The 11,098-nt window shown below is 59.0% G+C and overlaps 2 protein-coding genes across 2 annotated transcripts in view; one reads left to right on the top strand and one right to left on the bottom strand.

The window, feature by feature from the left end:
* Positions 1 to 6,276: 6,276 nt before the first annotated feature.
* Positions 6,277 to 8,245, bottom strand: SLC52A2 (solute carrier family 52 member 2). Its single transcript, XM_007464540.1, has 4 exons — positions 8,053 to 8,245; positions 7,072 to 7,939; positions 6,862 to 6,985; positions 6,277 to 6,753 (listed from the first exon to the last, which is right to left on the bottom strand). The coding sequence occupies exons 1-4, from the start codon at positions 8,180 to 8,182 to the stop codon at positions 6,541 to 6,543; spliced, it is 1,335 nt and encodes a 444-aa protein (XP_007464602.1). The 5' UTR covers positions 8,183 to 8,245; the 3' UTR covers positions 6,277 to 6,540.
* Positions 8,246 to 9,130: 885 nt separating this feature from the next.
* FBXL6 (F-box and leucine rich repeat protein 6) overlaps positions 9,131 to 11,098 on the top strand; it is a 3,058-nt gene continuing 1,090 nt past the window's right edge. The window contains 7 exon segments of the mRNA XM_007464541.1: positions 9,131 to 9,531; positions 9,813 to 9,971; positions 10,136 to 10,199; positions 10,502 to 10,633; positions 10,709 to 10,816; positions 10,904 to 11,017; positions 11,086 to 11,098. The exon segment at positions 11,086 to 11,098 is cut by the window's right edge and continues 225 nt beyond it. Coding sequence (XP_007464603.1) covers positions 9,131 to 9,531; positions 9,813 to 9,971; positions 10,136 to 10,199; positions 10,502 to 10,633; positions 10,709 to 10,816; positions 10,904 to 11,017; positions 11,086 to 11,098 — 991 coding nt within the window.

Below are 11,098 nucleotides of genomic sequence, written 5' to 3' on the forward strand. Positions count from 1 at the left end.
TAGAGGCCATGAGCCACAACTACTGAGCCCATGTGCCACAACCACTGAAGCCCGTGCCCTCCAGGGCCCATGTGCCGCAACTACTGAGTCCACGTGGTGCAACTACTGAAGCCCATGAGCCTAGAGCCCGTGCCCCACAACAAGAGGAGCCACCACAATAAGCCCACGCACTGCAACGAAGAGTAGCCCCCACTCGCCACAACTACAGAAAGCCCGCACGCGGCAACAAAGACCCAACGCAGCCAAAAAAAAAAAATCCATCCATGTTGTCACAAACGGCAAGATTTCATACTTTTCTATGGCTGAGTAATACTCCATTGTATATATGTAGCACATCTTCTTTATCCACTCATCTGCCGATAGGTTGTTTCCATATCTTGGCTATTGTAAATAATGCTGCAATAAACATAGGGGTGCATATATCTTTTCTAATTAGTGTTGTGTTCTTCAGACAAATACTCAGAAGTGAAATTGCTGGATCATATGGTGGCTCTATTTTAATTTTTTGAGGAACCTCCACACTGTTTCCCATAGTGGCTGCACCGATCAACACTCCCAGCAACAGTGCACGAGGATTTGCTTTTCTCCACATCCTCGTCGGCACTTGTTATGTGTTGCCTTTTGCTGATGGCCATTCTGACAGGTGTGAGGTGATATCTCATTGTGGTTTGGATTTGCATTTCTCTTATAATTAATGATGTTGAGCATCTTTTCACGGGCCTGCTGGCTGAATGTATGTCTTCTTTAGAAAAATGTCTATTTTTTAACTGGGTTGTTTGTTTTCCTGAGGTTGCATCATATGAGCTCTTTGAATATTTTGGATATTAATCCCTTGTTGGATATAACCTTTGCACATATCTCCTTCCATTCAATAGGCTGCTTTTTCATTTTGTTGATAGTTTCTTTTACTATCAAGTAAAAGGGCAACAACTTTTTAGGTTGATGTAGTCCCATTTATTTACATTTACTTTTGTTTCTCTGGCCTGAGGAGACATAGCCAAAAAAAAAAAAAAATGGCTAAGACTGATGACAAAGAGGATACCGCCAATGTTTTCTTCTAGGAGATTTATGGCTTCAGGTCTTACACATAAGTCTTTAATCCATTTTTAGCTTATTTTTGCATATGGTGTGAGGAAGTAGGCCAGTCTGATTCTTATGCGTGTAGCTGTCCAGTTTTCCCAACACCATGTATTGAAGAGGCTGTCTTTTCCCCTTTGTATATTCTCACCTCCTTTGTTGTAGATTAATTGACCATAAGCGTGTGGGTTTATTTCTGGGATCTCTATTCTGTTCCACTGATCTATGTGTCTGTCTTGATTACTGTAGATTTGTAGCCAATTTTATTCTTTTTAAAGATCGTTTTGGGGAACTGGCGGTCCAGTGGTTAGGACTCAGCGCTTTCACTGCCCAGGGCCCGGGTTCAATCCCTCGTTGGGGAACTAAGATCCCACAAACAGTGTGGTCAAAAAAAAAAGGATTGTTTTGGCTATTCTGGGTCTCCTGCATTTTGTTATGAATATTAGGATTCGTTTGTTAAGTTTTTGCAAAAGGCCAGCTGGAATTTGATAGGCATTACTTGAATCTCTGGATCAGTGTGCAGAGTTCTGCAACATTAACAACCGAAGTCTTCTGATCCATGAATATTTACTCGCATCTTTAATTTTTTTCAACGGTTTTGTAGTTTTCCATGTAAAAGGCTTGCTTTTCTTTTGTTAAACTTATTTCTAAGTATTTTATTCTTTTGATGCTGTTGTAAATGAAAAATTTTTCTTAATTTCATTTTCAGATTTTTTGCTTCTAGTATATAAAGATACAACTAATTTCGGTATATCTATACTGTAATCTGCAAAATTTGTTTTCTTAGTCCTGATAGTTTTTTTGTGGATCCCTTATGAGTTTCTTTCTTTCCTTTTTAAAAATATTTATTTATTTATTTATTTGGTTGTGCTGGGTCTTAGTTGAGGCAAGCAGGCTCCTTAGTTGTGGCACGTGAGCTCTTTAGTTGTGGCATACAAACTCTTAGTTGTGGCATGCATGTGGGATCTCGTTCCTTGACCAGGGATCGAACCTGGGTCCCCTGCACTGGGAGTGCGGAGTCTTAACCACTGCGCCACTGGGGAAGTCCCTCCTTATGAGTTTCTAAACATAGAATTGTGTCATCTGAGGGACTTCCCTGGTGGTTCAGTGCCTAAGACTCCACCCTCCCAATGCAGGGGGCCCAGGCTCGATCCCTGGTCAAGGAACGAGATCCCACGTGCCGCAACTAAGAGTTCGCATGCCACAACTAAGACCCGGTGCAGCCAAATAAATAAATAAATATTAAAAAAAAGAAAGAAAAGAAAATCAGTTTAAAAAAAAAATCACATCATCTGAGAATAGAAATAGTTTTACTTCTTTTCCAATCTGGATGCCTTTTATTTCTTTTTCCTGCCTAACTACACTTGCCAGGACCTGCAGTGCAATAGAGAGCAGACACCTTCGTTTGTGGATCTGCCTGCTTTTCCTCTCTGGATGTTCAAGCCCATGTGCTAACTCGCCCTGGAGCCCGAGCACCCTGGCCTCAGCAACTCTTCACATCCCTCTGGCTTAAGTCAGCGTGGGGGTGGGGTGGGGGGCATGGGCAGCATGGACACCTGCAGCGGGGGGCGGGGCGCTGGGGAGCTGCCTTCCCCACGACTTGCCTTTAGAGAATTGGCGCCCTGGTCTCCCAGGCCACAACACGTACCCGCTCAGCGCTCTCAGAGGGTGCTGTCCACAGAATGTTTTTCAAAGGGAATATCAAGGGCTGGCTCCGGGGTGTCAACGAGGGATCAGGTAGGGAATCTTTTGCAATCTGCGTTCTAAGAGCTCGGCTTTCCCGTCTCTCTTGCAAAATGAGGGGAATTTCCAGGCTGCTTTGCCACTTGCCTTTCATAGCTCATACAGTTACGCAGACAGAAACCTCCTCCCGGGGGTCCTGCCGAGGAAGGTCCTGTCTTCTCCCACGGGCCTGGCTTGAGGTGTTCTGAGAGGATCAGACGTCCAGGAGACTCTTCTATGCAGGTTGGAAGTGGGTCAGGGAAGCACCCTGGTCAGGAGCCGCCGGAGTGGCGGCCTGGGAGACAGAAGGGTCATGGGGAGTACGACAGGGAGAGTCTCCAAGAGAATGACCGACTCTCCCCCAGGCAAAGGAAGATTAACCAGTGCTGTGCGTGCAAAGTCTGAACAGTCCTAAACGCTTCAGAGAGGAGACGAAAGAGGATTTCACAACTCCTGCAGCTGTGACAGACAAGAACCAACTCAACTTAAGCAAGAAATTGTGGGCCCACGTAACTTGCAAGTCCAAGGGGTTTAGTTTCGGGTACAGCTGGATACAGGGGATCCCAGAATGCTCTCGGAGTTCTGCCTCTCTCCACCCTTCGCTCTGCTTGCCTCTGGGACGCCTTAACTCTCTGGTGTGCACCCTGAGTAGTCTGGGTGTTTTTTATAGCTCTTGGGATGACTGACACCCCGAGACAAATCTCTGTTAGCGCCCGACTTGCTCCCCAGGCCCAGGGCTCCCAGTTCAATCACCATGGGCAGGAGGGTGGGCACCACAGCTGGATTAGCCGGGCACCCACCCAGCCAAAGGGTGGAAGGCAGGGGCCTGTGACTGACAGCCCACTAGAACGATAGGGGCCTCTGAGCCCCTGGAAGGTGCAGTGGAGAGCATGTGGCCCCACTGAGGTGGGCAGCACCTCAAGCCAGTGTGGGCCTGGTCTGAGAGTGGCCGATTCTGGAATTGCTGATGACCTGCACCCGCTCCCTCAACAGAGGCCCAGTCACTCCCACACTCCCATCCTCTGACCCCAATCCTCACGGAAGCGAGGAGGTCCCTTTGAATCCATGGAGGAGGGAGCCCCTGAAAGGACTCATCCCTCGTCCCCAAGTCAGGCAGTGGGGCTCTTAACAGGTGCAGATGAGGGGTGTGACCATGCCCTCACCCAGCTGTTGTCATGCTCATGCCCGTGTCGGAACCCACACCTGCCTAGGGACCCCTGTGGGCTGACGAAGCCGGGACTGAAGGACGGTGAAGACCCCACCACTACTTGCTCAACCAGAGCCGGGTGAGCCTCGTCGCCCTGTCTTGGGGGAGTGGCCGCACACCTGCGGAGGGGCTGCTGCGTGTGGCAGGGCACAGCCTGGCTGGCTCTTCTCTGGTTTCGAGAGAACCTGAGCCGCAGACCACAGAGGGCCCGTGGCTCAGCTCTGTTCTCACACAGGGGACGCCGCCTCCCTTCTGGGGTCTCCTTCAAGCTCCTCACCGCCCCGGGCCTGAGAGACCCTTTGGGCAGGGCTGAGAGCTTGAGTGGCTGGCCACCTGCCGTCCAGCTGCAGGCGTGGGTGCCCGGATAGGGCCCCGGGGGGACGCTCGGCTCTGAGCGGCTGGCGTGGCTGGCCGCCCTGCTTCCCGGCCACTGGCCTTGCGCCCAGACGCCGGGAGCGGGAAGGGTGGGCCGCTGCCGCGCGGCCCTCTAGGACTTGACCCCAGGCGTCTTCCTCCCCTGGTTGTTTGGGCTGCTGCCTTGTTCCCTTCGGGGAGCTGACCGGACGCCCTGGAGACGCCAAAGGGCAGGGGGTCCTTCAAGCCACCCCTGCAGTCCTGGCCTCCGGGGCTCAAGGCCGCCCCACCCCACCCCCCACCCGCTGCGGGAGACCGTGCCTTGCTTAGAGGCCCTCACGCCTGTCACACGTGGCGCAGACACACACGCCGGCAGGGGAAGGCAGGAAGGAACTGGGGGGAGGCTCCACCAGCCTCCGGCCCCAGGGTGGGCAGGGGAGGGGTGAGGGCAGCGTCAGAGGGCACACGGAGGCCCGGGGCCACACCACCCCCGTCACTCCCTCGGCCTCCGCCCTCGCACTCTCCAGAGGTGGCTTCCACAGCTCACACCCGCCTGCCAGCAACCCCCTCCCCAGCCCTATCAGGTCAGGGGGCCCGGTGGTTAGCACCCTGGAGGGCGGTGGCCTTCTGCCTTAAGGGCTGGGCTGTGTCTGGGCCGGTTGGGAGCCTGGTCCCAGCACATGCCTGATGGGGGGTGGTCAAGGCCTGGGGATCTTTCCCGTCCACCAGGAAGTCCCTCAGCTCAGCCGCTCCTGCCAAGGCAGGGGAGGAAGCCCCTGAGAAGCCTCCGCGCAGCCCGAGTCAAGGACAGGCCGCTTCAGAAGCTTAGAAACGGCATCCGGAGAGGGCTGGCCAGCAGGGCAGGAGCCGCTCCCCCTGGTGCCCACACCCGGCCCCTGGCAGCTGCAGGGCCCCCTGTGGAAGCAGGGCTCCTTGTCTGTGAGAATGGGCTCTCAGTACCACGCCAGTCACACTGGCTCAGTGACTGGCTCACGGCTCTGGTGTCCTGACCCCCGGGGAGCCTGTGTCCCCCCGCAGGTCTCAACTCCCCACCTGCCCAGGAGGCACAGAGGAGGCGGCAGAAGCCCTGGCCCCAGCCCCGCGGCAGCCCTGCCTGAATCCCCTGATTGTCCCAGCCCTCCTGGCTCGGGGCGCACTCCAGTCCCCACCAGTCCTGTGTGTGGGAGCCCCCGATGCAGAACAGCCTGTGTTTGGTGCTGAGCTCCCTGCAAACACCAACAAGCAGAGGCCTGGACTGCTGTCCCAGGGTAGGGACAGAGCGTGGGCTGCTCAGAGCCAGGGCCATCTGCCAGCAGCCCAGCGAGAAGGCAGCCACTGTCGCATCTGTGTGAATAAAGGGTTTGGGGCCTTTGCAGGTTTGATCACAGGAGCTACAAATGAGGCTGGTGGTTTGGGGGAGGGGACCACGTTCTTGGGCAGAAGAATCCCAAGATCAGCTGGACCCTCACACCTTGGTCTCTTCTAAGTCCCACTCGCTGAGCCCTTTCTGTGCCAGGACCTGGCAACAAGCCCCCGGCACAATGCCCTGGTAGGATCCTCCCATAAAGCAGCGGGTAAGTGTGCCACACCCAGGCCACAAAGGCAGCGACTACGAGGCAGCCCATGCGACCTGACCTGACCCTCGTGCCTGGCTGGCTTGGCCCACCACACAGCCTCTGACTGCTGTAGCCTGTGTGGGTCCTTGGCCTATACTCTAGGCCCTGAGGGCTGGCCTTCACCCTCCCTCTGGGCAGTTCTATATGTGTATCTGTGTTTAGGAGGAGGTTCCATGACCCCCAGGACCTATGAGTGCCCCAGGGAGTGGGACAGGCCCCTGTTGAACAGGTCAGGCTACTGCTCTAGCTTAGGGAAGGTCTATCTACACAGCAAGAGTTGTTCCTGGGGTTAGCTCCAACTCATGAAATGAACACGCTTTATTGTACAAATCCCTCACAGGTGCTGGGCCTGGGCCAAATCCACATCCCCAGCCGGGCCCTGGCTCCGAGCCTGCTCTGTGGTCCCAACCCTGGCCTGCAGTGCCAGGTTCTCCTGTGGAGTACGCAGGCATCCGTGAGCAGGCTGCTTGTAGGGTGGGCCTCCCTGGGCTGTGGGCCCGCAGGCACTGTGGCAACCCCAACCTAAGATGAGTGGAGTGGAGCGGAGTTCCCACCTGCTCAGGCTTAGGGGCCACAGGCGTCCACACAGTCCTTCCCGCTGCGGAACACATGGTAGATGCTGGTGGGAGGGAACATAGCCACGGCGCCGAGCAGAGAGCCCACCTGGATGGCCACGCCAGCTGCCAGCAACGACTGCTGGCCCCCCACATGCAGCAGGGAGCTGGAAGCCACCTTCACGTATGAGAACACACCGAGACACAGAACCCACGACGCCACCTGGGAAGGTGGACACAGTAGCAAGCTGAGCGTGAGATGCCCCTGCTTTAGGGTGAAGCCCCTCCCTACTGCCACCCTCTTTGCTTCACTGTCCCCCAACATACTTACCACAAGGACCACCCCTGCAGAGGTGCCCACCAGAGGTGGGCAGGGGCTCAGGACTGCCAGCGCCATCAGGTAGGCCCCAAAGAGCATGCCCAGCAGGGAGAGACTGCCCAGCCCTGCCAGGGACCTGCCAGGGGGGAGCAAAAACTCAGGGCTCAGGCCCAGGCTCTCACCCCTAAGTCCCACCCTGAGGGGCCTGGGCTGCCCGTATACCTGCATAGAACACCCATGGCCAGGAAGCAGGCGAAGGGGTTGGCGGCACTGCCCAGCACCACAGCCAAGTGGTAGGCTGGGCGCCCATAGGGCAAGCAGGAATAGCTCTGCACAGCAGGCAACACGCCATTGGTCAGAGCGCTGGTGACGGCCAGCAGGCCCAGCAGGCAGACACCACGGGCGGAGAGCAGCCGGTGGGCCACAGGCGCTGGGCTGCGGGTGGTGCCTGCCGCCTTGCTGGGAGACTCCTGCAGGGGTGAGGCCTCTTCCTCTTCCTCCACTCCTGGGGCTCCCACCTGCAGGCCAGGCCCTGGGCCTCCTGTGGGTACAGGCGGTGGTGACGGCAACAGCACCAGGAGACCCTGAAAGGCGGCAGCTGAAACAACTAATAGGGCGGACAAGACCCCAAAAAAAGTGCTGGCAGGAAAACGCTCTGGGAAGTCAATGGGGGGCCCAGGAGTGCCATTGGGGGGGCTTGGTGGGCACTCGAGGCGACCCACACCCTGCACAAGGGCCAGCGCACAGGGCAGCAGGGCACTGAGGCCCTGACCCAGGAAAAAGGACCGCAGGAAGGGAGGCGGCAAGCGGCTCAGGAAGGGCAGGAAAGTGACATTCGAAGCACAAGAGGCCAGCGCCAGCGCGAAGGACAGAGCCAGGAAGGCCACGGAGTGCTCCTGCCCCGCCACTGCTGCCACGTGGGGCCACAGCGGGGCCAGCAGGGCCGTGCCCGCCACGCTCAGCGCCTGCACCACTCGGATGGGGGCCCTCTCGCCCTTGCCCGGGGCCAGCCGCCTCCACAGGGCCACCACCAGCAGACCCAGGTTCCCCAGCGCCACAAGCACAGAGAGGTAGGAGGGGAGACTCCAACCTACAAGGAAAAAAAGGAGGAAGCCGTGTCAGGGGCAGGATGCGCACGGCCGGAGAGCAGCTGCAACCCACCTCCCCCGCACGCAGCCTCGGCCCCTGCCCACGCGAACTCACCCTCGGGGAGGTCTTTCACCACCACAGGCAGCTCCACCCAGACCCCGTTGATGGCAGCCCATGAGCCCATGCCAAAGAGCGCTACCAGCACGTGGGTCAGCACCAGACGGCCCAGCGGGGGTGCTGCCATTTAGCCCAAGGCTGGGGCCTTCAGGACAGGGCAGAGGTCACGGCCAGCTCTTCTTTCCCCACCTAGGTCCACAAAAGACGCTTCGGCTCCTCCGGGAACTGAAGACTTCGTCTAGCTTGAAAGAAAGAAACATGCATGCAGAATCACAAGGGAGAGACACAGAACTATTGTCAGGAGAGGACCAGACGGCCAAGACCAGGGAAACCGGGGGGATGCCGGGGGTGGGGGATGGGGAGGAGAAGGGACCGAGCACACCGGCAGCCTGTGCCAGGGTCACGACACAGCAAAGGCCGGCAGGCAGGGAAGCAAGAAGGCGCCAAAGCCCAGGAGAGTATGATGAAAGAGGGAGATGATCTTCGGGTGTGAGCTACCGAGACCGCCAGAGCACTCCCCCGCACGGATACGGGACAAGGACTCCGGGACAGGTCCACCTCTCAGGCGCCAAGCACACCTCTACGGCTTCTGCGAGACCCCGGACGGCCGGAGCCAAGTCGGGGCTGGGGATGTGGCCGCGGCGGGCACCGCCCCTCGCTGCGTCAGGGGGGCGGCGGAGAACCGACCGGTGCGCTGAGGTGCCTGAGCCTCCCGGTCCTGAACGAACGCGCTCCCTGACCCGGCGACCGGCCGTCCCGCCACACTTGGAGGGCGCCGCCTCCGGCCCAGGGTCGAGGACCCAGCACAGAACCGATGGGGCCGGAAAATGCAGCCGAGCGGGAGCGAGGACTCCAACTCACCCGCCGGGATTCCGAGAAACCACTCGCCGGCGCGCCCCAGCGCCTGATAGCCCGCTCCGGAAATCGAGTGGGGAGTCTAGGGGCGGGGAGGGCCTGCTCGGGGCCCTGACCCCGCCCCCGAGGCAAGCCGCGCCTCCGCAGGCCCCACCCCTTCCGCCGCAGGAGCCGCCTCTTCCGCTCCTCCTGGGCGGAACTCGGAGCGCAGCGAGTGGCTATGGCCCCGGGTGTGGCCCGGCGGGCCCGGCAAAGGGTCCGGACCTTGCCGCTGGCCGGGGCGCGGAGCCGCTCGGCGGAGGACTGGTGGTGGGATCGGCTGGCGCCGAGCGGCTCCGGTTACCACCTGCTGCAGTCGGACAGCATGCTGCTGGTGTTGCCAGGCCCGGGGCCCGCCCGCCCCCGCGCTCAGAGGCGCGCCGCCCGCCGTGCTCAGCTGCTGCGGCTCCACAGGGCCCGCGCCGCTGAGGCCAAGGCCAAGCCCAGGACCGCACCCGCACCCGCACCCGCACCGAAGCAGGAGCCCGACCCGGGCTGGGGCGACCGCATTCCCTTGGAAATCCTGCTGCAGATTTTCGGGCTGTTGGTGGCGGCGGATGGGCCTATACCCTTCCTTGGCAGGTACCCCAGGACCATCGCGCACAGCGCCGGGTCTCAGGCTGACCTCTTAGGCACTCAGCGGGTGGCTGAGCGCCCACACACGCGTCTCAGAGAGCGCAGTCTCTCAGGGCGTCCAGTTGGAATCCCAGGGGCCCGACCTTGAACTGAGGGGTCCGCAGCGTTGTGAGAGTTGGCGGGGGGGGGGGGCAGGTCCCCCATTTTAGAAAACCCCATAGCGACAGCCATTAAGGGCGAGCATCGACCACAAAAGGCCCGGCCCCTCAGGAGAGATTTTCTCCCAGGGCTGCACGCGTGTGCCGCCGCTGGCACGAGGCCGCCTCCCAGCCAGCACTCTGGCACACCCTCACCCTGTCACCCCCGCTGGTTGGCCGCCCCGCCAAGAGTGGGACCAAGACTGAGAAGAAACTTCTTGCTTCCCTGGAGTGGCTTATGCCCAGTCGGTGAGCAGTTCCATCTTTTTCTTATCCTCTCATTCCCCTTGTGTGTTGTGTGAAAGCCCCAGGCCCCCTCCTGCCTCCCTGCACGAAGGTGATGGGTGGGGAGAAGGCTGGCAGAAGGGGCAGCATGGGAACACTGTGCAGCTCTGCCTCTGCTGTCGGCCCAGGTTCTCGCAGCTCCAGAGGCTGACTCTCATCCACTGGAAGTCCCAGGTACACCCTGTGTTGAAGGTGAGAGCTCGAGGCTGCCTTGCACGCCAGCCATGACACTCTGGGGTTACCCACCAGGGAGTGGGTCAGGTACCGTGGGGCCCAACGATGCCCCACGAAGATGCCTGCTTGGTTCTCCTTTCCTGGCATGTCTTCCAGCAGGGAGGTGTGAGAGGTGGGAGCACCCAGGTAGGCCTGGCATGGCCAGAAAGGAGACCATTGCTGAGGCAGTAAAGTGCGGTTGGCACCAGGCATTGGTCTGTTTCCCTTGTGGACCACAGCCTGCCCTCCCCCAACCCCAACTGGCCCTCTGTTTTCCACAGCTGGTTAGCGAGTCCTGTCCCCGGCTCACCTTCCTCAAGCTTTCCGATTGCCACGGTGTGACCCCTGACACTCTGATCATGCTAGCCAAAGCCTGCCCCCAGCTCCACAGCCTGGACATACAGCATTCCATGGTGAGCCCAGGAGTCCCCAGGGGCCCCAAGGAAGCCTGGGCTGCGTTGACCGGTACCTCTGTGCTGGGTCTCTAGGTGGAGTCCACGGCTGTGGTAAGCTTCTTGGAGGAGGCGGGGCCCCGAATGCGGAAGCTGTGGCTGACCTACAGCTCCCAGACGACAGCCATCTTGGGTGCACTGCTGGTAGGTTGGTCACAGGCAGGAGCAGAGCTGGGTGCTGAGCCAGGGACTGCCAGGCCTCCGACCCTGTGTTCTCCCCCACCTCTACAGGGCAGCTGCTGCCCACAACTCCAGCTCCTGGAGGTGAGCACAGGCCTCAACCACAACAGCACTCCCCTCCAGCTGCCTGTCGAGGCCCTGCAGAAAGGCTGCCCCCAGCTGCAGGTACCTGCCGCCCCACCTCTTCTACCTGTCACCCCCCTCCCCATCTGCAGCCTGGGCCTCGCTCCCAGGTGTTGCGGCTGG

Source organism: Lipotes vexillifer, unplaced genomic scaffold (assembly GCF_000442215.2).
Source record: "Lipotes vexillifer unplaced genomic scaffold, Lipotes_vexillifer_v1.1 scaffold394, whole genome shotgun sequence".
NCBI lineage: Eukaryota > Metazoa > Chordata > Mammalia > Artiodactyla > Lipotidae > Lipotes > Lipotes vexillifer.